Source organism: Tasmannia lanceolata, unplaced genomic scaffold, assembly GCF_043159265.1.
Source record: "Tasmannia lanceolata isolate RefF3 unplaced genomic scaffold, GAP_Taslan_0.1 ptg000006l, whole genome shotgun sequence".
Classification (NCBI taxonomy): domain Eukaryota; kingdom Viridiplantae; phylum Streptophyta; class Magnoliopsida; order Canellales; family Winteraceae; genus Tasmannia; species Tasmannia lanceolata.
Window position 1 is genome coordinate 16,020,086 of NW_027518683.1, and position 26,459 is coordinate 16,046,544.

At 38.5% G+C, this 26,459-nt stretch overlaps 2 protein-coding genes and 1 long non-coding RNA gene across 5 annotated transcripts; 2 read left to right on the top strand and 1 right to left on the bottom strand.

Annotated features, from left to right (window-relative positions):
- The first annotated feature begins 210 nt into the window (after nucleotides 1-210).
- On the top strand, nucleotides 211-950 carry LOC143878429 (uncharacterized). Its single transcript, XR_013250962.1, has 3 exons — nucleotides 211-604; nucleotides 711-753; nucleotides 845-950. It is a non-coding gene; the product is annotated as an uncharacterized LOC143878429 (long non-coding RNA).
- A 1,638-nt stretch (nucleotides 951-2,588) lies between these two features.
- On the bottom strand, nucleotides 2,589-9,672 carry LOC143879898 (E3 ubiquitin-protein ligase APD2-like). Of its 2 annotated transcripts, none has more exons than XM_077382559.1 (10): nucleotides 9,318-9,672; nucleotides 9,086-9,195; nucleotides 8,880-9,005; nucleotides 8,613-8,709; nucleotides 5,552-5,626; nucleotides 5,380-5,462; nucleotides 4,882-5,028; nucleotides 3,970-4,042; nucleotides 3,538-3,886; nucleotides 2,589-3,392 (listed from the first exon to the last, which is right to left on the bottom strand). In XM_077382559.1, the coding sequence occupies exons 1-10, from the start codon at nucleotides 9,571-9,573 to the stop codon at nucleotides 3,317-3,319; spliced, it is 1,392 nt and encodes a 463-aa protein (XP_077238674.1). In that variant the 5' UTR covers nucleotides 9,574-9,672; the 3' UTR covers nucleotides 2,589-3,316. The 2 variants fall into 2 exon arrangements, with proteins under 2 accessions (XP_077238674.1, XP_077238676.1); XM_077382561.1 differs by having other exon boundaries at nucleotides 9,086-9,192; nucleotides 9,318-9,663.
- A 4,910-nt stretch (nucleotides 9,673-14,582) lies between these two features.
- On the top strand, nucleotides 14,583-25,994 carry LOC143879899 (peptidyl-prolyl cis-trans isomerase CYP20-1-like). Of its 2 annotated transcripts, XM_077382562.1 has the most exons (8): nucleotides 14,595-14,741; nucleotides 14,985-15,047; nucleotides 15,638-15,716; nucleotides 23,861-23,908; nucleotides 24,078-24,101; nucleotides 25,158-25,340; nucleotides 25,457-25,532; nucleotides 25,631-25,994. In XM_077382562.1, the coding sequence occupies exons 1-8, from the start codon at nucleotides 14,667-14,669 to the stop codon at nucleotides 25,767-25,769; spliced, it is 687 nt and encodes a 228-aa protein (XP_077238677.1). In that variant the 5' UTR covers nucleotides 14,595-14,666; the 3' UTR covers nucleotides 25,770-25,994. The 2 variants fall into 2 exon arrangements, with proteins under 2 accessions (XP_077238678.1, XP_077238677.1); XM_077382563.1 differs by lacking the exon at nucleotides 14,985-15,047 and having other exon boundaries at nucleotides 14,583-14,741.
- Nucleotides 25,995-26,459: the final 465 nt, after the last annotated feature.

Below are 26,459 nucleotides of genomic sequence, written 5' to 3' on the forward strand. Positions count from 1 at the left end.
CAGAATTTCAGACAAAATACCGATGTTTCGGCCGAAATTTTGGTAGTTTTGGTCTGTCCAAAAAACTACATTTCGAGTGCCTTTACCGAATTTTGGCTAAAATTTTGGTTTCGGTGATGACCGAAATGACCCCCGAAACTGAAATTTACAACCTTGGTGGCATCTTTATTTTGTTTTTTTGTTTTTTGTTTTTTTATCTGTAACCCCTGGCTGTCTTTTGTGTTATCTTCTTTTCTTCTATTTAATGAATTCACTGTTCAAATAAAATAGCAAATTTTCACAAGGATTCCACCGCTGCCCCCTCAAACTGACCAAATAATTCTACTCCACAATATTTATCTTGGGCTGTTACGCATGATATGTCCAAGGCCTGAATTCTCACCATTTTCTCTTCTCGCCCACTTCTTTTGTGTCATACTTCGAAGATGTTCCTCAGGTGCATCCCTAATTGAGAAAACTTGCAGTCCTACCCGGTTGCATTATCCCATATGATGTGCTGTACACATATTTGTGAGTTGAGGCTGTCATCAACCATATGGGGATAGTCCAGAAAGGGCTTACAAAGGTTCTTGTTTGTGCTGAACAATTCAAGTCTCACCTTCAGGTTGGTTCAATCTCGTGAATGTTGATTTTCTGTTTATATCTTGAAATTGTTTTGTAACCTCATCTGACCCTCCTGACCCTCACTGCCTCCACCTTCTGTTCTATAGTGTTTATGATGGCATCCAAAACATTACATTAATGGTAACCTTGGTAATCCTCTTAAGCTGGTTTAGATTCTTGGTATTCCATTTCAACTCTACCAAATGCTCCCGTAGATCCTTTACTTCCTTCCTCTCTACAGGGATTATGGTATATTCCATCCCACTTTGACCCACCCTTCATCTGTCGAGTGTCGAAGTCCTCTCTACAGCTCTTGAAGTATGTCTCCGAGCCTTCCTTGTACTGGTTTTCTAATTTTGAGGATAATGAATCTGTATGTTACTTGTGCAATTTATCATGCTTTTGGGGAGAGATGATGCATTCTATCTCCATTTATTCCACTTAAATATTTTGATCATATGGTGGATTTTGCTTTTACTAGTCTAACACCATACCTGTGAATGTTGCTGCTCAGCAAAGTGTCTTATTGGCAAACGGTTGAGTTATTATGGGCTCATAAGACTTGAGAGTTCCATCTTATGAGAAAAACTAGGGTCGGTTTGGTTGCCACTAAATTAGTTTTTTCCTACGAAAGTAAAATGGCATCGTTTTACCTTTTTGTTGCCATGTGGTTCATTCTACTTTTTGATTTTGTTACTGGAACAGATTATGGCAACCAAACGCCTCTGGGAAAGCGAAAATGACGTTATCGGATCCCCTCTCGCCAAGGAAAGTGGGAAACACGATTTGGATGGCAACAAGTGGTAATGGCAAAAGGCCCCTTGTTTTGCCTACTTTTTGGGGGAAAATACACTTAGACCCCCTGTGGTTTCTTACACATTCAAGTTAACCCCTAATGTTTAAAAAGTTACAAGTGGACCCCTGTGGTTTCAATTTGTGTAAGGTAGACCCCCTTGGTTGACGGTTTGTCCACAGATTGAAGGGTTAGGATGATCCTATGGAGCTAATTTTTTGGACACACCCTATCTATGTCAGGCTCATCAAATGAACGCTTTGGATCATCCAAACAATGTGGGCCCACTGTGTTTTTGGTAGTGTTTGGATTCGGGTATTGGGTTTGGAGGGGTGTTTGGCGTCTTCATTTTTCGAAAGAGTGGGCCTACCTTATACAAATTGAAACCACAGGGGGTCTAAGTGTATTTTTCCCTACTTTTTTGTAATCAATGAGTCATTTTCCAAGTAAAAACAAAGTATAGGTAAAAATCTTGTTTACTTTTACTTTTCCATTGATTTCGTAGGGAACTCAAAGGCTATTATTTTGAAAATTCCTTGGACAAACAAAAAGTAGAAAGTAGAATGAACCATGCATGACAACGTTAGAAGCACATTTTAATATTTTGGATCTGGTAGGGTTGAGATTTTGCTAAAAAATGAATTGGAACAACCGGTCCGATTCTATCGGAAAAGCTCAACCAAAATTCCAACACATTGACCTGAGGTGCGCCCATAGAATTTCTTGTTTTTTCCATTTTGAACATTTAAAAAAAATTAACTTGAACCAGTGCAGCGAAAGTTTTACTTAGAGAGACCTTCAATTTAATGGGGTGCAACTCGGGTCGATTTTTGGAATTCGGGCTGAGCTTTTACCTTAAAATCGGGTTGGGTTCGGGTTGATTCCTATTCATTTTTTAGCAAAAGCTCAACCAGACGTGACCCAAGTTGCACCCCTACAATTTATGATGATTCTTTCTAAATAATCCATACCCATATCATTTCTCTCTCAGTCATGGAAAAGAAGAAAATTTCCTAGATATTTTCTGCCAGAAATACTTTTGCTGTTAGAATTGCATGAATTTTTTGGAAAAAGTTTGGGAAAGAAAAACTTTTCCAGAATTTCTTGCTTTTTCATTGTTTGATTACCTATTAAAAAAGTAACTTAAACCACCACATGTCAATTATTATCCAGAGAAACCAACTTGTACTGGTATCCCTCTAAATATGCCATACCCATATCATTTCCCTCTAAATTGTGGAAGCAGAAAATAATTTCTAGGAACAAAAAATCCGCAAGATATGTTTTTCCTGCAATCCAAACTGTGTAGTTTCCCCACTATTTTACGGCACCTCAATGCTAGGACCATGTGTCTGCAATGTCATTGGATGACACATGCTTTTGTGATCGGCCCATGCAATTGGATCCATACACAGCATCTTTGTTGCCTGCACCACATCAATCGAATATTGATTAACACATAATCAATCAAAGAATACTTGAGAATCCTGGTTTTGAGTTTTGGATTGTAACCACAATCGAATATGACAAGATTCTATCGTAGAAGTTTGTCAATCATAAAAGTAAGAGGATGGAGAACAAGAAGCCTTTTCACATTTCACCAACATGTATGTAAATCCCACGCACGAATCCAGTCACAGTTACAATGATAGGAGTCTTGCTGAAAAATCTTGGCCCAACCAAGTTCCAAATTGGATTCCTGATAACTGAGTTGGCCCAACCACTGAAAGTTCCAAATTGGATTCCTGATAACTGAGTCAACACCATTCAAACTCTTCTTATACCCACAAGAGAAGAGACAGGGAGAGAGTCATGGACATCAAGAACTATGGAGCTTGTATACATCAAGCAGAACGTGGCAATCGGTTTTTAGCCGATGGCGAGGGTTAACATATCCGAAGGAGCACTGGTTTAACATTCTCAAACTGCAAATATCTTCCTCACTTTCTTCATTTTCCTATGACAAATGGGACATGTACCAGCCTCTTCTGTGATCCTGCACAGTTTGTCATAATTACCTCAAAATTTCAGCATTATAATCTTCATCCAGATAGGTTTACAAATTCCAAAATTCAAATAAGGGAAATGATAAAATGAAAGGAAAAGAAAAGAAATGGCATATGGATTTTAAAGGGAGTCACCTTGTTCCACATGTAAAACATGCCGCGCAATGCCCGCATGGAAGGAAGAAGCAGTCTCTTGGAGCATCAAAACAAATCACACAGCGACGACGGGGATTAATGTTTTCACTCTCTCTTAGTGACTTAGCTTCAAGAGAAGTTACTGCATTGCAATCTTCAAGATCCTCCTCATCATTTGATACAGAATCATAAGATGAACCCCAACTTAAGTCATCATCGTCTTTGTGCGTAAGCAGAGGAGTTCTCTCTTGTGCCGCCTCTCCAGCTTGAAATTCCATCCTGTCCCTATGGGAAGTTTCAATCTTGCTAAAGATCTTGAAGGCCAAGAAGATAATAAGAGTCATTCCACCTGCATGACAAAGGAAAAGACGAAAAATTTATATTTTAGAGAGGGAGAGATTCATGTCATAAGATGAATTGGCAGAAGAGTACCAGAGCCGATAAAATATGTGATCCATCGTGGTCCATATGACAGTTTTAGATACCAGCTACTACTTTCCACATCCTGAAGACACAAAAACAGATTTTCAATTTATTAATAAAATTGTCTTTATGATTGGATTATGGTTTCTTTCCCAAAACCAAATGTGATTAAAGTTAAACTGAACTAACAATCCGTATATGTATAGACAAGTTTCAGTTCGAATGCTTATCGATATTGTTGCTTTCTGATATTAAAACTTTCATTAACCTTGAAGTTATAGCACCTAATACTAAACTGCAACAGCCAAATATTCTTAAACTCCAGACCACATAAGCATTGCATTTGGCAGAAATTGATGATTATCAAGCACAAATTTTAACAGTGACTAATCAAGTAGCCTGGAGATGTTAAGTTTAGATACCAAAATTTCGAGGAACATACTTGTTTTAGCTCATAGATCAACACAGTTATAAACCAAGAATGCTTGGAATCTAGGATCCAGGGATCCTCCAAAGCAAATGTACAATTCTAGATGAGACACAAAATGCGAATGCAGTAAGGCTAAATCCTCTGGATCTTCTCTGAAGGAAGTGAAGGCTTTGGGCTACTGAATGGATGGAAGAAGGAATGACATATTTTCATCAGTTGTTGAAAATATACTGTTCATCAATTTTTTATTCGTGTTCTAAGTTTCACGGTTTGTGTTTCTTACAAGAGGCATTTTGGTGTTCGAATTCAGTGTCTCATTATTTTCTACAAGTAAACGATTCCAAGAGAAATCAATCGACTATGATCATTGGTATTTGGAAAGCAGTATGAGTTTGCAAGAAAAATGAATCATTTCTTAGTTATGACAACTCATTTACCCTCATAACTATATGCGATGCATAATAAATAGTTAAAAGTGTGACACCCATTACCTGTTCTGGACCTGGAGTGGCTAAGACTGCAGCATTTGCCCCAAAAATAAATAGCTTCAAACCACATAGATTGTGGTTCAGAGAACACTTGTAATATGCCCCGGTTGTATTATACAGGAAAGCTTTTATGCTAAAGTTCAACTGTACCTGTTTTCCATAAGTGGTGGCATGGGTAAGCTATAATTCCAAATACAGAGGCATAAAAAACCAACCAAGGTTAATTACTGACAAGATGATATGTTCAAGATGATGGATTTTTAAATAAAGGAAATATTGTTAATTGTTGTTACTTATAACTCGATTTTTGCCATCGTCCCATATCCTCGTGTAATTCATGTATCTCCATAACATCCACATGATTTTTATTTTCGTTAATTAGTTCATGACAGACTTCCACAAATTTTATGAGTTGGAAATTTGATTCTGCATGTCAACAGATTTGGTGATGAATACATAAACCACCACAGAGCAGAATAGACTAAAGATTGCAAAAATTACCTCCACAACTTTGGAATTCAGGTTACCCACTGCAATATAGTAATCATCTGACTTCAAAATTTTCTGCTGGATGAAACCATTTCCTGTGAATGTAGAGTTGTTATCTTTAGAAGTTGGAACAGATTCAACAACATATGTAACTTTTCAGTTTTCACTATATAGACCGTCTTACCCTGAATAATATTCCATGATAATGTGGTATTAGGATATGCTGGGTCCTCAATCCATTCAATGAGGCTTTCTTTATCTGCATTTGCACACTAATACTTCTGAGATTAAGAAATAATAGTATCATATAGACAAAAAGAATGGAAACTTTCCTGAACAAAAGAGAGAGAGGGTGAACCACAGCAAAGACAATGTTTTCTAGCTTACATAAAGTACAAGATGAAATAAAAGCTGGCAGTAGCCTTTTCAGCTTTATTTAATAAAATTCTCCATTAATATTAGTTTTTTTTATGGCATAGGGTATCCCCACCCTATTTTAAGGCGGGGCTAATCCCTATGGATGCACGCAATACAAAAAAATAATAATGAAATTAATAACAAAAAAAAAAAATAGCCTTCATTAGTATTAGTTATTGATCATAAGCACATGAAGAGGTAAATTTCTAACTGCATTCATATAATAATATCAATAGATGCCAAACTTTTTATTGTGAAAATCAAAACAAAAGGTACAGTTATAAAACATGACTGATACACATTCATTTACCTGGTAGAAGCCTTTGGAATTGTGACTCTGGTCTTCCTTCGTAATCTTGCACTAAAGCAGTTTATTCCATAGTTTCATCTCTCTCTCTCTCTCTCTCTCTCTCTCTCTCTCTCTCTCTCTCTCTCTCTCTCTCGTCGACTCCCTTTTACCTAGGCCGCGTTCTTGTCTGAAACCGTGTTTTGCCCTACAAAGTCAATCTAAACTCCTTTGACTCTACGAGTTATGGCAGCGTCAACATAGTACTCAGCCGCATCAAATGGGTACTCAACCATGTCGTGCTGAGTCGGCTAGGATTTTCTTTGGCCGTGTTTTGACCTACATTCATGTTTTAAAACATTGGTTTATTCAGTACTAGTGAGAAAAAGAAGGAAGAAACTCTTGGAGTTCTTTATAGAATGTAATTAGGATGCATAGAGTATGTCTTGCAACTACATGCATAGACACCATGTTCTGCCCTTACGAAGAAGGTCAGAAAGTACAAAATTACAGTTGGGATTGTGTCTTGTTTCCGCGAGATGAGTGGGGCCCATCCTATTTTGACAAGCAGTGTCCTTTCTCTTGGAGGTTTCCCTGTTTGAATAAGAGACAAAGGAGTTTTGTATGGTTTGGGAACCGTGGGAGTTGTCTCTTCTATCTTGCAGCGTTCCTAGTTGGAGTATGAGAGAGAGTGAGAGAGAGACTTGGTTGCTCTTGGGTTCGATCTTCTGAGTTGTGAGAATTGAGTTAAAGGATTGAGTTAAGGGATTGATGATTATCTCTTTGAAATCTCTTGTGCTTTGTTGCTCATAGTCTAAGATAGCTTCTCTCTCGTAGATGTAGGCAATCTTGCCGAACCATGTAAAGTCATGTCTTCATTATGTGTGGCTTGTGGTGTTTACTATTTCCATCATATATGTGCTGTGTTGAACTGTTAATCGTGTTAGGCCCGACAAGGATTTTCACAACAATTACCACTAAACAGACCATAATGACATTGATCCTAGTAGTTAAACTCTTTCCACGTTGATCCCAAACAAAAAAATAGTCATGTCTTTAGTGTAAGATTTCAAGTAATAGATAACGTATGTCAGGTTCTATAATGTATGGAGCAGGTAGGTCAAACGTGCATGGTTGTGCTTCTAGATATGCAGCTTCGAAGCATAACTTATAGTACATTCCTAAACAGGAAGAGGTTGAATAGTAATGCAAGAGTCCTAATGATGCCAATTCAACTTTATGGCACCCTTGGAAACTTTTTGACAATAAAATCTTTCATCTGATTGAGACAGTGAAGCATAACAGAAACCTATGTTTTAAGTGGAGTCAATCGATTCACAGAACTTGACTATACTACTATGGTTAGGTTACAGGTAGTGCTTAAGAAAAATGTAGGCAGGAGTTACTACTGATACTCCCCAATTAAAATTTCCCTCTCAAGTAGACTGGTTCTTCTTGCAATTCAATAAATTCCCTTAGTATGTGCGATTTTGGCTATAGCTCCACTCTCCTCCCTCCTCCCAGCTTACTGATCAGAATTGTGCTTTTAGCAACAAAAAAGATTTTCACCTATTGTTTTGGCTATAAACGAGTTTTGCACTCTCGTTACTTCCATACGGAAGGGAAGAACAAAGTAATATTGAACAGGGAGATGGACCCAACATGCCTTGAACTGAAACTATCCATCAGCTCAATGATATGACGTTGCTTTTTAGCAGAAGTTAAACAGGGAGATGGACCCAACATGCCTTGAACTGAAACTATCCATCAGCTCAATGAAATGACGTTGCTTTTTAGCAGAAGTTAACTATACAGCAAAACTACTTTAAAGCCTGAATCCAAAGTAAGAGTTCATTTGTTTATGATGCCAGATAAAGGTTTAAAAAATCATGTGGCATCCTATACTGATTGCAGCCTACAGTCCATTTTCTTGTTAAATTAATAGAGCATACATTGAAGTATATGAAGCTAAAAAATGTGTGTGCCATCTCTAGCATTCAAAAAATAAAAAAATATTTGATTTTTAAGTTAGGGTTGAATATGGAGGCAATAGAATCAGACAGAATTGCAGATGGTCGCTTTGTAATCAATGGAGAGCCATCGATGGATGCTGTTTCGAGATGATATAAAAGTTGCCTCTTTGGACAATAACAAATGGAATGAAGAACTTTTATATGGTTTTTAAACTCACCTGATTTTAACCAGAAAGGTTTTATAATGTATATAAGCATGAAGTCTAATGTTAGTTGAAACTGAAAGTAGCGGGCACGGAATTTTGACTGAAAGTTGTGCTTCTCTCTTTTCAAAAGCATCATGCAATATATTAACTGATGATGAATATTTGTGCATACAATGAAGCTGTCAACATACATGCCAGACACGAAAATGGCCACCATATTCCTTGTTTTTTTGTTCTTAGATAACCAAGAGTTGCATTCTTGTCTGATTCCTCCGTTGGTTTAATCAGTACAAATAATATATACCAAAACAAGAAAAAGAAAAGTTCCCAACAAAAAATCCATCTTGAGAGGGGAGGACGTACCTTGAGCAATTACTAGGGATAAAAAAGAGAGGCCGTCGGATCTCACACTGTAAGAAATATTTACTTCAGATCCCTTGTTCAGTTGATATATCCATTCCTACAGCAAAGGAAGATAGAAACTTAATCCATCAAATCAAATGATATAAAATCCAAATGGAGATGATCTCCAAGCATCATGGTGAGTTTGAAAACAAAAAGGAAGAAATAATATCTGCATAAATGTGGGGATTAACAGAAGCAAGGAAATTAGGCAAAAAAGAGGCTTGCCTTGTGGAAATTGGCCTGTATAGTCACATTATGTGTTTCAGACCAAGTGGTTTCGACTTCGAGCGGAGGCTGTTTTACAAACCCGTAAATCGTTGGTGAATGCTGGGATTCTGAACCAGATCTCACCTGGAAAAGAACACTCATTCAGAAGGTAACAAAGAGAACACCAAGGAGTAGGAGGAAGAATCTGAAATTAGAAAAATCACCTTGATCTCCTGCACAAAGAAGGAGCTTGCCTGTAAAATTTGAGAGCAATTTGGTCCCAGTTGCAGACTAACAGATCCATAGAATCCTAGGATGAAAGTCATTGATGCTGCTGATTTGGAATATGTGAATTCCCACAGAGAAAAAAAAGTAAAGACAAAAACAATTTCAGAGTAAGACATGAAGTAGGGTACTTCATACTAAAATTATTTAAAAGATAGAAGGAAAGCTGACCGAAAAACCAGAAGGTAATGAGGACGATGAGGCATGACCAAGCCTCGTCTCCTATATCAGGGGAAGGCGTATTGGAAATTGAGATGTTGACTCTATAGGAAATGCTGGATTGGTGTTGTTCTTGTTGTTCTTCTTCTTCTTGTTCCTGAGGAAAAGAAAGAGGAAGAGAGGAAGAAGAAGAAGAGGCAGGTACTGCTATGGCTGAGACAGTACCCATGGAAGAAGAGGAAGGGGAGTTGTTCCTTGGTTCTTCCATACTGACAACAGTCAAACCCAGTTCAGTGATTGGATGAAGGAGAGGGGAATTACAGATGGGGAATGTTGATAGGAGAAGATGGAGGGGATGAAGAAGAGAGGGTGAGCGAGCAGTCTCGGTGGGGAATGGAATGGAATGGAATGGTAGGTATTGGAATGGTAGTTGGTCGTTTTTCCATTCAAATCAAATGTCTCATTTGTAGAAAATCAAGAAATCAACCACCTGTAGAAAATCAAGAATCAAAGCACCCAAAGCTTTGATACACTTGTTCAACACAACTAACAAAACAAGAAGCAAGCACCCACAATTCCACAAATCACACAAAGGAAGAGAGAGAGAGAGAGCTCCTCTGAATATTTTTAATCAAAATAATATTCTACACAGAACTTAACGTCACTTTTTTTTTCTCACCTATTTATAAACCAAACACTACAATATGCTGGTTTAAGTCAAACAAAAATTCTAACTCCAATAACCCTATCCGACTAGGACTCGAAATATATTCTAATACTACCTCTTTAATCAAAGCAAGAACCTTCTCTAACAAGGAAACTAAAATCCTAATTTAACTAGGCAAGCTCTATGTGGACCCACGTCCTTCTGCGTGCTCGTGCCGGCCCGGCCCCTCCGGCAACGTGAGGAGTCAGCGATGACTCTCAACACTCCCCCTCAACGCTGACTCTCTACTGGTCACGCCAAGTTCGTTTTTTACTTCACAAACTTCATGTAGCTCAACTCTTCAAAAGCATCATGAAACTTCGCTATCTCACCGTACCATGCTCTTGGAGCTTGATTTAGACCATACAAAGCCTTCCGCAACTTGCACACGTATTGTGGATTCTTGTTACTCTCAAACCCCCTGGGTTGCTCCATGAAAATTTCTCGATTCAATTCACCATGCAAGAATGCATTCTTTACGTCTATCTGCCATAACTTCCACCTTTTACAAGCAGCAAGGGCAATGAGCACACGTACCGTAGTGATTTTGTGATTTTGGCTACTGGACTTAACGTCTCATCATAATCAAGCCCATACTTTTGAGAGAATCCTCGAGCAACAAGTCCCGCCTTGAACCTTGCTACCGAACCATCTGCTTTGGTCTTTACCTTATACAACCACTTACACGAAATAGGTGGCACTCCACCAGGTAGTGGAACCAAATCCCATGTTTCATTCTTCTTCAAGGCTAGGATCTTCTCTTCCATTGCTTCCTCCCATTCATGAACACATTGGGCTTCTTCAAAAGACGTCGGTTCGGAAATATCGACTTCCTCAACTGATGTCGCTACATACGCCACATCTGTAGACTTTGGACTTTCCGAACTTTAATCTTCGAACATCACCTTCTCCTGAGGTTCTGTTAATTCGGCATCACCTCCGCTAAAGTCATCGTAGAACATAACGACTGTCACGTCACAATTGCTCATGTCCACCAAGATAGGGACATCCATTACCTCTGTAATCGTCAGAGCAGCTTGACAGGAATCATCATGTTCTTCTTTGATGGATAAAAAAGAACTCCACTCTTCATCACTATCTTCCCTTCTTGGACCTTCCGATGTTGCAACGTTACCTACCTAGCAATTTCTGGCAAAGTGGCCCGGCTTACCACAATTGTAGCATGTCCATCTTTGTCCCTTGTCCCGAGGCTGTTTCTCAGAACCACTACCACTTAAGGCTCCCCCTTGATCAGAACTTTCTTCCCTTTGATCTGATCTGGCCTTTGGCTTACCTTTCCTATTCTTGAAATTCTGAAACTTTCTTCCTCGCCCAGTGAAGAGAACCTTCTCGTTCTCCTTTATTGTAGCTCCAGCCATCTGCTTGGCTAGGCTCTCTTGGTTTGCCAAGAGACTCTCCAATTCCACTAGTATTGGTTGAGTTGGCCATCCTTGGATTGCTGTGATAAAATCACTATACTTGGGTTTCAATCCCCGAATAATAATCCTCCGAATCTGTGTCTCCGAAATTTTGGACTCTTCGTCGGCTAGCTAACGTTAAACGTTAGGCTTTAACGGCTAACTAAATGGAGGTTATATTCCCCCTTTTTTTTCCTTTTTTTAATGACGTAGTCCCCACCCCCCCTTGAATCATTTAGTGCACGTTTCCCACCTCTCTCTCTCTCTCTCTGTCTCTCTCTCTCTCTCTCCACAACAGGAACAGTTGATGGGCCCCCAAAATTCTCCTCCTTGGTGCCCAAATCCAACCCACTATGACAGTGTACCGTCCAGACCATAGGATGATCCAAGTGGTCCATTTGACAGGCCACATCGTACATAGGTTGTGTCCCAAAAAACCGTTTCCATATGATGATCCTAGCCCTCAGATATAAAGAGAAATTGCTTATTATGGAAACCTCTATAGATTGGAGGGTTGTGATCATCCTATGCAAATAATTTTGGGGGCACAACCCATTTACGTTATGGCCCATCAAATGGACCGCTCGGATCATCCTATGGTCTGGATGGTACACTTCATTTTCAAAAATATGGGTGGGGCCTAAATTGGGCCTTAATGTTACTGTACGAACCACACCATAGGATGATCCAAACCATGAACGTGTTGGATCATCCTATGTTGTGGACGGTACGCTTCAATTTGAAAAAATATCGGTGGGGCCTACGATTGGGCCTTAATGTTACTGTACGACCAACTCCATAAGATTATCCAAACCATGGACGGCTTGGATCGTCCTATGGATTGGACGGGCCTTAATGTTACTTTACAACCAACTCCATAGGATGATCCAAACCATTCATTTGATGGGCCACAATGTAAATAGGTTGTGCCCTAAAAATCATTTCCATAGGATGATCACAACCCTACAATCTATAGAGATGTAGTTTCTATTTAGATTGGAGGGCTAGGATCAGCCTATGGAAATGATATTTTGGGACGCAACCTATTTACGTTTATGGCACATCAAATGGACAGGTTGGATTATCCTATGGTGTGGTATGGGCGGGGCCTACGTTGTTCAAAGATGGGCCCACCATTCCACCAACGGTTTCTGTTGGGCCCACCAACGGTTTATTTCCGTGTGTGTGTGGAGAGAGAGAGAGAGAGAGAGAGAGAGAGAGAGAGAGAGAGAGAGAGAGAGAGAGAGATACGTTAAATGGTGGGAAACGTGACATATGTGTTAAAGCCTAACATTTAACGTTTTTTTTTTTAATGATTAAGCTGGGGTTAGGCAAGACCCCCACCAAATATATTAAAGAAGTAGGAACCAATAAGTACAAGAGGTCCCCAGGGCACAGAATTAAACCCCGGAGATGGGCTCGGAGAGCTTACAGAGAGACAGAAAAAAAGCAAAATACAACAATAAATCAGTCCATTCTCACAATACCCTGATAAACTACAGCCTTTGATAAACAAGACCCACAACATAAATAGGCTTGTACACAGTAAATCATCTATGTGGGATGACCCTGACCCTCCTACCTATAGAGGTTTCTATAATGTGCAGTCCTCTACAGTTTGAAGGTTAGGATCATCCTATGTAGATGATTTACTGTTCCAAGGTACAAATAAGTAGGTTGGATCGTCCTATGAAGCGTAAGATAATACATGGTTAGGGATATGGAGCGTTCTAATTTCCATGGTTCCACCACCCATAAGAATCTTTATTTCTCTTTTGAAAAAACGGAAATGGATTTCTTTGGAGCAAGTAGACTATTCGAGTGATGAGACTCGTGGAGAAATTGTCTCAATAGATGCAAAGAGGGAGCATTTGAACCAGGATTTCATCTTTGGATGCATCAAAAAGTTGGAAAATGAAAGTAAGATAATACATTTTTCTATTTCATTTCATTGTTTAGGTGCCATTTACTATTCATATGTGGGCTGTAAATTTTCCGGCCCATTTGCAGTGTTTGACTTTCCTCTCGGATCAAGAGAGAAAGGAAAGAGGAACATATGGAGATATTTGGTTTTGGAACAATCAGTTGTCATAATCTTGAAGGGACAGGGCCCAAGTGTGAGAGGAAGGAGGGAGAGAAACACATGAAGATGTTTTTTTAGTGAGAGAGAGAGAGAGAGAGGATAGTGATTAGGGGTGGAGAGGAGCATGAGAGAGGCGTATGCGAAACAAAAGGAAAAGAGGAATTATAACTAATTCCTCTCTTAAAAGTATAGGAGGGAGACCACTTTTTATAAAGTATTGATAATACCTAGTAATGAAATGTCCGCAAATGCACCTGAAATACGCAAATTACAATCTTTAAGCAAAAAAATTAGGGTGTTTTGAATGGGTCTTCAACCATTAAATTTTAGTATAGAACAGTATCACAATGTCACAAGTACAATTTTTTTAGCAAAAGAGAACTATATTAAAAGCGAGAAAAGATTACAGTAGGTCTGTAGCCCCGTATGCAAAGCTTGCCCAGCATACAAGGAATCCCACATGACCCTTGATCTGGCCAATCGATCTGCAAGATCTTTGCACTTACAAACAAGGATAGAAGAAAGAAATCTTTCATCATACATTACAGTAATTTCATTCAAAAACCTAGCAAGTTGACCTACACGCTTACCTTGAGCCTAAGTAACGAGATTAGATGAATCACCTTCCACCTCTAACTTCCTTTCTATTTGCTCCTTAAATATGCTCATGCCGAGGTGTATAGCCCGAACCTCACCCTTTGTGGATTAAGTTAAGCCAAACTAACTTGAAAACGTGTAAATGATGATGCCATTGCAATCTCTAAACACCCCTCTGATTCCTGCTTTGCCAGATTGCCAAGAGAGCATTGATCTTAGGTCTGGAGTCTAAATTCGTCGATCTGGTTTAGCCTTTCAAATGGAAACACTCTTCTAACACGGATAGAAGGTGAGTGAAATAATCAGTATGATGAGTGGGCGTGCACTGCAGGCAGTTGTACCGCCCACTTATCATATATCGAAAGAACGTTCAAAACTTCACATTCATCACAAATTGGGCAGTGGACAATGGATCACCGGCCCAACCCGGCCCATCAAAAGCCCGACACAAATAAAACGCATACACCGTGAGTATCTATAAATAGAGAGGAAAGGGGTCTAAGATCCATCGAACGCATTGTCGCCAAAGCCGAGTGGGAAGAGAAGAGGAAAAAAAGATGGCGACTACAAAATTCCTTTCCATAGCCCTACTCTGGTTCCTCGTCTTGTTCGCCACTCTCGCTCTCATTCAGGTATGTAAATACATACACCCAACTTAGATCTATCTTCTCTTCTCTCCACATCTGATTCCCCTCCTTCATCATCCCCCCCTCCCTATTCCGTCTTATCTAGGGTTTCACCATCTAAAACCTCTCCTTTTTCCAGATCACGAACAAGTTATTGCCTTTTTAATCTGTTTCTCCCTTTTCCTTTTCCTCTCGAGAATCTCTCCTCTATTTTCCCCTTCGTCTTGCGTTTTGACGTGTTTTTCTCAGAATCGATTAGGCGATGTTGCAGTTCAATCTGATCCAATCCACATTCATGGCGAGGTTTCTCAGGTTAGAAAACACGCTTTTACGGCGCTCTTCTCCCCTTTCTCCTACCCGTTCTCTCTTTCAATTTCATTCCCTTTTCATAAAATTTGTTTTCACAACGACTAGATTTCACACTTCCCTTTCGCGCAAGTTAGGCGTTATACCTAGAACTAACTCAGCGAACTTGGATCCCTACTTTTCACATTTTGATTTAACTAGAATAACATCCTAATCTATCACTACATTGATCCGACGGTCAGATCTTTCTAGATCTGATCCAATACAATCTAAAAATACCCTACAACTCGGCGAACTTGGATCCCTTACTTGAAATTTCTGTACTACTTAGGGAAGGAACACTGATTCTTCTTCTCTCATTCCCTTTGGCAGAGAGAATCCTTTATCACTATCTCCAAGTTCTGAAGTTACTATTTTGGCGTTTCCATCATTAGGATTCTTAGTAATTCAATTTTTTTTTTTATTGCTTATGGTTTTTGTGCTGTGCTTTTTCGCAATTCTGTTGAACATTCTTTGTTGGGTCAGCAATACCATGTGTTAGGATTGAAATTTTAAGGTAATTCTGTTTTCATGATTTATATAACTTGGTATTTCAGGGAAAAAAGGACACAGAAAATCTGAAGGAAGTGACAAACAAGGTTTACTTTGATGTTGAAATCGGTGGCAAGCCTGCTGGTATACTTTCTTGTGCATAGTTATTTTGATTTTCAAGGAAAAATTATTGACCAAACTTTTGTCACCTATGTGATGCTTTTATGCTAATGGTGTAGCTTGATCCAACTCTCGAGATAAAGGAATTAAGGAACCTTTCTTGATAATACTTTGTCTTCATTTTGAGTTGTAGTGTATCTATGACTTGATAATCTATCTGTCAGAGATCTGCTAGACTTTTTTGTTTGGTTTCAAACTTAGTTGCAGTTAACTATAAATTAGAAAATTTATGCATCTCGAATTTTATAAACTATAAAGATGCCTGTCATCATTGACATTTATGTGTTGTGTGGAAGGGCATATGTTTACTTTGTCTTATAGCTAATTATCTTAAGTTTATAGATAATTATCTCTGTAAATTTTTTTCAATTAGTGAATTATAGAAATGACTTATTTCTCTCACGTTTTATATTTGTTGTATAGACTATGAGTATTGATGAATTTTCTTGGCCATATACTTCCTTGTGGAATTCGCAAATTGAGTAATTTTTATATGCATGCTTATTCATGTTTTTATTTATTGATTTTTTGAGTAAAAATGTTTGTTGTCATATGACCTCAAGATTGGAACACTTCCTTTGTAAAAAAAAAAAAGGTAGTCAGCTGTTGTCTGCTGGAAAGTTTCCATCAGAACCTGTTAATCTGTGGAAGAGGACTTCAAAAACCACGGATTGACATTGAAAATGTGTCTTTTAGAGCTGAGTGCCTTCAATTGGCAGTGCTTTGTATAGAAAGATTATTCTACGGTGTTAACACTCAGAAATCACAATTAATGCTCATCAAATCTCCCTATTTATTTCTTGTCCGTTTTAAGCTTCCGTGCACGTCGGAAAACAACTAGAAAGATTGAAAGAGCGTAATGTGATTTTCTTTTGGGAAGGTGGTGAATCATAAGTATTGTTTAAAAAAATTGAAAGAGGTATGTAACTGCAAAGGATGAAGGTGTTGGGATACGAACTTTTTTTTTTTTTTTTGAATATTAATTGGGATAGTAATAATTAGAAATTGGAAAAGCATGGGCTTTTGGAGTTGGGGTGGGAATGTGTGGAAATGGTCTAGGTGTTAGAAATAATGGCTCAGTTATTTGATGTTCCGTTTGTAAGGTTGTTGTAGACTTTAAGAAGGCATTAAGTATAGGACGAGTGTAGGCAATTGTGTTAGGTTTTGGAAGGATATTTGGTAAGTAGATGAAGTGTCTTGTTGTGTCTACCGAGGCATTTATAGGACAACGAAAAGTGAGGGAGTCGTCGTTGGGGTGTGCTATGAGAACAGGCTCAAGGTTGGTTAGAAATCTGCTTTTTAGGAGAAGTTTTGAAAGATGAGGATATTAGTTGTCTAGTAGAGTTATTGGAAAATTTGGATGAGATGTATATCCTTAAAGTTGAGTTGGATAGGTTGCGAGCAAGTTTTTTTGAGTGACGTATAGAAGAAATCAAATGTGCACACATTGAGAAGAGACACAAAATCCCTCTCGCCCCCGTTGGGATTTTGTATTCATTAATTTATTTGATGATTATGCATACAACTTCCCTTCACTAACTATTGTTAATTGCAATTTCTTGATAAAAGAAAATGACCTCTTATTATCCGTTTTTTTTTTTTTGAAATGGTACGTCTTATTATCAGTTATGTTGCTTAACTCTCCATTTAAAGATAGTTTTCAATGTCGTGAACGGAGCACTTTCTCTCAAACACAAAAGATGATCTGGATACCGACAAGAAGTCTTAAGACCGTTTGGTCATCCTGATCACTATTGTGACCTAGAGAGGGGGCGACGAACTCGGGATGCCATAAAGCTCTGTTAAACAAAAAGACTGTAGGCCTGATGTTGGTTGGAAAGTGACAAGCACGGGCTAACAATGATATCTATTTAACTATGTCTCGTGACCGACCAATATCAATCGCATGTCCTGATGCCAGTGGCAGTTTTGATAAATGGAGTAAGCTCTAGCATCAGAGTTTTTTCTGGACCATGAGTCTCAGTTGTGATTGCCTGCTAACAAAACTTGGAATAGAAGGAGGAAGTAGAAAGAGAGAATGAAGACTTGTAGACATTTTCTACATAAAGTCTTTTGAGTATGATTTTTAAGCCTTCGAACCTTCAATCCCCGGTATTCAAATCTCTGATCTTCAGTTCTCAAAGCTCATCTCAAATGCTAATCTTGGATTAGCATGAGGCCAACGCTTAGGAGGGTCGATAGCATAGCCTTTTTTTTTTGCGTGGGGGGGGTGGGGGTGGGTTGGGTTTCGGTAGTTGATTTACTACCTCCCAAATCCAATGGAAAACTTCTTCGTGTTTAGCCACTATCCCAAAGTCGAGTTGGTGGGGGTGTTTAATGGAGAAAATGGGGTCAGTGGACAGTTTTTAACAGCTATCAATGTTTAACGGTCTGTGGCGGTCGTCTCATGGTGCTAAACAAGCGTCCAAGCGCTCGATCGGAGCTTCATGGTGCTTGACAAGCCCTCATGGTGCTTGGTACGGTGTTGAGGCACTTGCTTGAGCTCTCAATTGAACCTTGTGTCACTGGGTCAGTTGAAGTCTCATGGCGCTCGTCCGGTTGAATGGTCTGGGCCTGGTGGCACATGATTTGATGAAGCCCCATGTTGCTCGGTTGGTTGGGGCCACCTGGCACTTGTCTATTCCGGCACCCATGATAAACGATGATTTGGGGTTTTGCGGCGCTCATTTTACTTTTCATGGTTCCCAGCTGGCTTGGGCTGTTCTTATAAAAAATTGTATACATGGTGTCATCCCTAAAGGGGTGAACACCATAATTTATCCTTGTCAAGAATAGGGAGATTTGGCTGTGGTTTCTAGGGTTGTTTCTATGTAAGTCTTGCTTTTGCTTCTTTTTTAGGGTGCAACTCAGGTCGGATTCAACCTGAAAAAATCATGGGTGGGGTTGTGTTTGAGTCGAGTCGGGTTCTGGTTCGGGTTGAGGAAGCTAACTCAAGTCGGGTTTGGGTTGACCCTTCCCGCATCAAAACCTGACATTTTTTAAATAGTTTTTTTACCATTTTTCTGTTTTTTAGAATATAAAAACCTAAAGGGGAAAGATATCACCATAACTGGGTCAACCCAACTCAGCCCAACCTGAATTGGGAAATCAGGCCGGGTTTTGCTTGAGCTATTAATTTTTCAGGTTGGGTTGGATTAGCCGGGTTGAGAGTTGGGTCGGGTTCGGGTTGACAATTTAGAGTTTCGGGTTGGGTTTGGGTTGGCTTCAACCTGACCCAAGTTGCACCTCTATTCATTCTTTGGTCGTGGTTAACTCATTGTCTTGTGCCAAAGTGGTGAGAACCTAGGGTTCACGGGTTCTTTATGGAGAACTTTGGAGGTCAGTGTGTCTATAGTTCAGTTTAAATCTAGCATTAACAATCCCAAATTAGATTAGACATTCAGAAAATAGATCAGTTCTTAGCTGGGGTTTTCGTACGAATATTTACTTCAAATAGAATTCATCAATAAGCAAGGATAGGGGAATACCTTAACTCTCTTCGCACTAACATTAAGAGTAAATTCAAGCTTCTTCAGTACTCCTTCGGTCAGGGAAATGCTCGAATGATATAGATAGTGGAAGCCTTCAGCACTAGGAGTTCTATTCCTTTCTCTCTAGTTTTTTTTCCGGGATTTCTGCTCTATCCCTCGTCTCTCTCTCTCTCTCTCTCTCTCTCTCTCTTACGGAAGAGACTTCCAATCCAAGTAAACATGGAAGACACAGGGCTTGCTCTGCATCTTCCAAGGTGGCTAGAGTGTGGACATTCCAGGCTCCTCCTATAGTCTGCACCTTTGGTTGGGTGTCTTTAAGACAAAGGATTCAAATGGTGGATTTTCTCCGACAAAGGGAGATGCTCATCGTCGATCATTGTTCCTTATGTATTGAGGCGGTAGAAACAATGGAGCATTTACTCATGCACTGCAAAGTTGCAAGGGAGGTATGGAGTAAGCTTCTAAGTAGATTTGGCATTTTCTGGGTCTTCCCAGAAAAATTCTATGGAATGTGTCTTTCTTAGCTACTATTTGGGTATTTTGGAAAGAAAGAAACGCCCGAGTTTTTAAGGGGATCTCAAAGACCCCCTGCTTTCCTTTTTTATCAAGGTAATTGCCTTGATGATTTCATTGGTTTAAATCTCTTCCTTTTTTTTAAGTTTGTATCCGGCTATGACATATGGGAAGGGTGGAGAGGAGTGTGTTTTAGTGTGGAGAATAGGCAAAAAATTGTACAGGAGTGGGCAACCCCCAGCTCCTGCTTTATTAATTTTGATGGTGTTGGATATTGACCCTACATGACCGGACTTTCCCTTTGCCTGGGTTGCACATTACTCCGTAAAATAAAGACTTGGTGTATGGGAGGATGGGTTTAACCCTTAATGATTCTATAATGGGATGATCTTACCAAGTATGTCTCAAGCTATGGAAACTAGTGCCAGTGCTACTCAAGCTATGGAAAGTAGTGGTAGTGCTACAATGTTAAAGAGCTTGAGGATTGATAAGCCAAATCTCTTCTACTGCAGCTTCTACATTTTCTATGCCCACGGGTACACTACGTTCCTTATTTTATATGTAGGAAAAGTTGAAGATTGATCACAATGATGTTCTTTTCTTATGTGCCAAAGGAATTCCGTTCAATTTGATAAGGAGTCCAATCGGATTGAGTTGGTTGATGCCTTGAAAAGAGCACCAAAAAAGCTACATTCTCAATCTCATTTGAGATGGCAAGGATAAGTCAGTTGGATGTCGAGCAACAACTAGTTATGACTGCTACGGAACCTATAACAGCACAATGGCCTACCTATGGTGTTTCCATAGGTTTTGATGGATGGACGAACGCGAAAATAAAGATTTTGATCAACATTTATTTTTTTATCAACATTTTGGCTTCAAATATGCTACATTTATGTCAAAAAATAAAAATAAAAAATTGCTTCAAATATGCATGGATTTATGTTAAATCAGGAAAGAACATTTCTGAATTTTTGCTTAAAGCTATAGAAGAAGTGAGACCATGTAAAATTTACAAGTGGTGACGGATAATACTACTACTTGTAAGGCAACCAACATGTCAAAAAGTTATAGGTGTTATCCGCACATTTTTTGGTCCTCGTGTGTCGTCCATATCCTAAACTTGATAGTTAAAGATCTATCAAGAGCACAGTACCTTTGTTGGATGGACCATATTGTAGAGCCAAGGATATACTGAAGCACATTTTGAACCATAACCCTCCCCTGGCATTTTTCATATTGAAGTAAAAGTTAAAGCTCTTAAAAGTAGCAAAGATGAGATTCGCTTCACAGTACATTATTTTGAAGTGTCTTGTTGATCTTAAAGAACCTCTAACATTCATTGTGTTATGTGATGCATGCCTGGAAAGCATAAGTATCTTCTTTTGATAACAAAAATAGGGAGGTTTTGGTGAAAAAATCATATTGGGGTATCTTTGTCAGATAGTTTTTGGGATTCCGTATCTTTATCTTGCAATCTACGTAGTCAACAAGGTTTTAAATTTCGACTGAAATCCGAAATTTCGGGTTTCGGTGGAGAACGAAACTGAAATCGTGTGAACCCGAAACATTACAAAATTTCGACCGAAATTCCGAAATTTAAGGAAAATCCCAAAAAATCTGGGATTTTAACGTTATTTAATATTCTGCCGAAATTTTGTGCGAAATTACCGAAATTTTAGGACTAGATAAAATATTACGTCATTTGTTTCGATTGATTTCGTCCGAAATTTCGGCAGGAATTTCAGTTTCGGTGAGGACCGAAACGCATTCCGAAACCGAAATTTAAAACCTTGGTAGTCAATCTATTAGATGTTTAAGTTGCTCACAAATCAGGATGAAGAGTTGAGAGGAGAGGTTTATTATGGAATGGATAATATGATAGGGCATATCCAAGATAGATAAAATATTCACATTTGTTCAAAAAACTCGAAGGCAGAGTAACAAGTAGATGGGACCGAATGAATTTATTGTTTCATTGCCTTGCAAATGCCCTCACCCCAAAGTTTTATAATCCCACATACCTAACTCTGACAACTCCTAGAGGTAGGTGTAGAGTTCTTCTTGATCATGACAATGTTGTTATAGATTTTCTCACAGGAGCATTTGGGTAAAGTAGCAAGAAAGAATGAAGCTTTCCACAATTTATGCAACCAATTCATGAAAATTGCAACAAAAGGGAAGATTGTCTACTTTAATTGCTCTGCGGGATCTGAAAAATCAGCGGTGGTGATATCATTTGGTTTTGGGGGGGTTGGGCTGTCTTTCTTAGAGCGATGTTGGAGGCCTTATAGTTTCATTCATGGAGTGAAGAAAAATAGATTAAATTTATTAAGGCTTATTCATTCTAAGTTCAGTTTGGTTTCAAGATATATAAAGGAAGAATACACTGGGTACTTTTAAGAATTGGGATATTAATTTAGAGGCTCTGTTATTGATGACCATGTGATTCAACTGGGTGATGATACATGGCAAAACATTGATGATGAGAATGATGCATCCATTTTGGCGCTTACATCGACAGATTTGACACCGCCTTATAATGCTCCAATGGATTCTAGTCATCTTGCTCGTCCACCGTCACAATTTGGTAGCACGTCTTCTTCAATTGTTGCTAGTGGCCCTCATGCAACTAGAAGAGATCAAAGTCGAGGTGGCTGATATAGAGGTTCGAGTGTTTCAGCTTATTATAATCCCAAGGAGAAGATGCGAATGCCATAAGCATCAACTTTCTCAAGTGTCTCTTTTTTTGCCATATGTTATGGGACTTATTTTTGTGCCTTGCTTGTTTCTCTTTCTCATGTGATTTGGTTATTTCGGACTTTGTTTTGGCTTGATACCATGTTATTTTGATCCTTCCAGAACTTGAAAGATGATGAATGTGTTTATAGCGAATTTCATATATATCTTAGTGATATGTCAAATTGTAGTCCAACTATAAAGCACATGCTGGCATACCATGTTCCTATCTCTTAGAAGTGAATATTATTGTTGATCATCATGAAGCTATATTTGTTGGTTTTTTTGGACTGCCAATTTTTTACAAGTGTATATGGTTAATGAACATCATGAAGTTGTGTTTTCTTTGGAGACTTTTTGCGGGACCCGTACCTGCTTCCCATATACTTCCCCCTTCTGGTAACTGTGTGGAACACTTAATAGTTGATTTGGTTGGCATTTTTTTTTTGGAGATGGCATGATTTGGTTGGCATTTAACAGCGATATTGACACTTCACTTCAGTTGCAAATCTATGCAGAACTAAAACAACTACAATGTGTTGATGACAGCCTAATAGTCACTAGAAGACCATTTTCAAAAAAAGTCACTAGAAGATCAGCTTAAGGATATAGATTGAATGTTTCAAATTTATATTACATTTTCCAAATTTTACTAACTTTCCTCTTTCTTAGTGGTTTCTGTATTTGGATTTTTCTATTGTAGGGAATTACTACCTAATGTTTGGTTCTAATCCGAGTCGTATCCAAAATGAAATGGATCCGTTCTTTCCCAATTCATATCCTAGAACTGAGTTTTAATCTACTGTTGATTACATCTTACGTAGGCGACTTTTACCCCTTTTAATGTAATTCTACTCTATACTTTTAAATATTTAATATATTTAGGCTTCTGATATTGGCACTGCCATGTTTTGATTATTGCACTAACTCACTTTGCCTTTTCTTCATTAGTTGCCTTTTGAGCTTTGACAGCCTTTTGGGAATTGTAATAACCTTTGGTAGCTGGTTAAATAATTAAAGACAAGATAAGTTAGTGCGATTATCAAAACATGGCACTGCCAATATCACTAACATATATTTAATAGAAAAATTAATATGCCAATGTGATTTGCTATATTGTTGATACTTGTAATACAATATTTGGTCAGATTTGAGTTTTCTTACGACGAACTTCTGACTGTTCTTAAAGAGATGTTACTTGCCTGCATTAATGGTTCATGAAATTTCAGTTAGAACTTTGAAGAAACAAGTTTTCCTTTCGCTGATTGTTAATTTTGGATGTTACTAATGATAATGCTCATTTTATGTTACCATTAAAAAAAATGCTCATTTTATGTTGCTTCTTGGCGGTCTAACTGCATACAGGTCGTGTTGTGATGGGACTCTTTGGGAAAGCTGTACCCAAAACAGCAGGTACAATAGCTAATATTCACATACCATTCTGACGTGTCAATGATATACAAATCAGTCTTTTCAGCTCATTAATCATTGGCTTACATTGTTTTCCCTCTGCTCACCAGTGTTTTCTGGTTGATTTTGAAGGCCCATCTGATTTTTTGTTTGTTTTTTGTTGGTTTTACAGAAAACTTCCGAGCACTTTGCACAGGTATTCCAATGCCTTCTCTATTATTTTGATCCTTATGCTCAATTAGTGCAGATACACATTTAAACCTTGTTTCTATGTGAAGTTCTGTTAAATGGTAGTTACTTCAACTTAAACCTCGCCAAAATCTTGATATATGAAAAGTAGTTATAATCTGCAATCTGTCTGGTAACCAGAACGCACTACGGTGGAAACACACCAGCTTTTGTGAGAAAAAAGTCAAAACTCACATGGGTCTTGTATGTTGGATGGTTTTACATGTAGGTTTTTTTTTCTTATGAATAAAGCGTGTGCTAGTTTCTTTTCTGTCGTTTTGTCTTCCATGGAATAACTTCTGATCATTATCTTAATACTTGATTGATAACTCAAAAAGCTGAGTTGTCGACCAACTCAATCAAGTACCAGGTCAAGCTAAAGTGCTGATTTATTGCTTTCAGACTGAAAATGCTTTAGCAAAGGTCAAAGAAACTTGAATAACTCAAGTATACATGTTTTTCTTTTTCAAAAAAAAAATCACCGTTTTATTTTACCTTGAAAAAGTTGTTTGGGTTTACAAGCAAGTTTCAAGTCGACTCTGACTTAGACGCTTTTCTGAGTCCAAGTTGAGTTTCAAGATGTAATGCTGTTCTAACAGAAATTTTATATATGGGCCCGTTATGATGTGAGTGATGGGTCCACTGACTGTGCAAACCATGTTAGCATGTCAACATGGTTGGTGCGTTGGTATACATTTTCCTTGTTTTAACGGCCTATTTATTATACGGTGCTTCATTGGCTACCCATGAGCCAAATATGTGCCCTTTATATTTTGCTGCAAACATTTTAACATGGCCAACTTTGATACTGGCTGTAGAGAGATGGCCATGTTAAAATGTTATATAACACTGCATGAAAGACCATAATTTCCAGGTTCCTTCTTTTCATCCTCTATAAAAAAGTCCTCAAAACAGTCAGCCAAATATTCACTTGTTTTCATGGCATTAGCAGACAATTCCAGACATGTTAAGGTACTATAACAATCACTTATAGAATTCGATGTTAACCCTTTCCCTTTTGCAGGAGAGAAAGGTATGGGAAAGAGTGGGAAGCCACTCCACTTTAAAGGAAGCTCATTTCATAGAATCATTCCCAGCTTTATGATCCAAGGAGGTGATTTTACTCTTGGAGATGGTAGGGGTGGAGAGTCCATTTATGGCCTCAAGTTCGCTGATGAGAACTTCAAACTGAAACACACTGGACCAGGTAAACTTGCCATTTCTCTCCAGAAGGTTTGCAGCATTCAATAAATAGCAAATTAGTAGCATATTTCCATATACACTAATAATCAAATGGGAGATGATACCCTTTTGCTGGTACAGGATTTCTATCAATGGCAAATGCAGGTCCAGACACGAACGGATCACAGTTCTTCATCACGACTGTAACTACTAGCTGGTAACTATCTCTTTACCCTGTCATTTTGATCCTCTTGTTGTGTACTTCAAAGAAAGTTGGGAAGAGATTGTGTTTAATTTGGAATCGCCTTTTAATAGGTTGGATGGCAAACATGTGGTTTTCGGAAAGGTGCTCTCAGGAATGGATGTAGTGTACAAAATGGAAGCCGAAGGGAAGCAGAATGGCACTCCCAAAAGCAAAGTCGTCATTGCAGACAGCGGCGAGCTTTCTTTGTGATCCCCCTCTTTGAATCAATTCAAGGAATAAGTCTGTTTTTCTTTTTCCCCTGCATTATGTGATCACTAGTTGCTGCTTGGAACATGTAGGAATACTATAAGCTCTTATTAAGTAGAGGTCTCTGCTATCTTTCAATGAGTTGCTGTATGGAAAAACAGGAATCTAGAGGAAACTGAGGTCAATATAATGTCTCATTTGAAAATAAGATTAGACTGAATTATGTTATTTGCCAGTAAGGACCAATTTTGGAAGCACAGCATTAAATCAAGGCTAGGTTTGGCAACCTTGAAAATATATTTCATGCATTAAAGCATCCAGATGAAGTTTTTTTTTATTGAAAATAATGAGAGGGAAGAGGCTTTATATAAACTTGCATCCAGATTCTCGCTGCGATTTTTGAAATTAAACTTGAATGAAAATGAGGGAAGTAAAAATCTAGAAAACCAGCATACTCTGAACATATTATAAATATTATATATAAATCAATTCCTAGCACAATGTATGATGATGTCTTTTAATTCTTGCTTATAGTAGTCAAATTGATTCTCAACTCAACTCAACAAAGCCTTTGTCCCAAACTAGTTGGTGTCGGCTATATGAATCCTTTAGAAAAAAATTCATGAAGTAAAAGGAATCTACCCAGCTCTAATCCTAGTTCTAGTTGGGTTCTTCTACGTGGATTTTCCATTA

Bases quoted from the DNA above. Each gene is read 5' to 3' on its own strand.
- LOC143879898 (XM_077382559.1), bottom strand. From the start codon at position 9,573: ATGGAAGAACCAAGGAACAACTCCCCTTCCTCTTCTTCCATGGGTACT. The intron at 9,196-9,317 runs GTCAGCTTTCCT...ATTCCAAATCAG, and splicing joins CATTACCTTCTGGTTTTTCG to CAGCATCAATGACTTTCATC. The intron at 3,887-3,969 runs GTACTCTTCTGC...TTTGTCATGCAG, and splicing joins CACATATTTTATCGGCTCTG to GTGGAATGACTCTTATTATC.
- LOC143879899 (XM_077382562.1), top strand. From the start codon at position 14,667: ATGGCGACTACAAAATTCCTTTCCATAGCCCTACTCTGGTTCCTCGTC. The intron at 23,909-24,077 runs GTACAATAGCTA...TTGGTTTTACAG, and splicing joins AGCTGTACCCAAAACAGCAG to AAAACTTCCGAGCACTTTGC. The intron at 25,533-25,630 runs GTAACTATCTCT...GCCTTTTAATAG, and splicing joins ACGACTGTAACTACTAGCTG to GTTGGATGGCAAACATGTGG.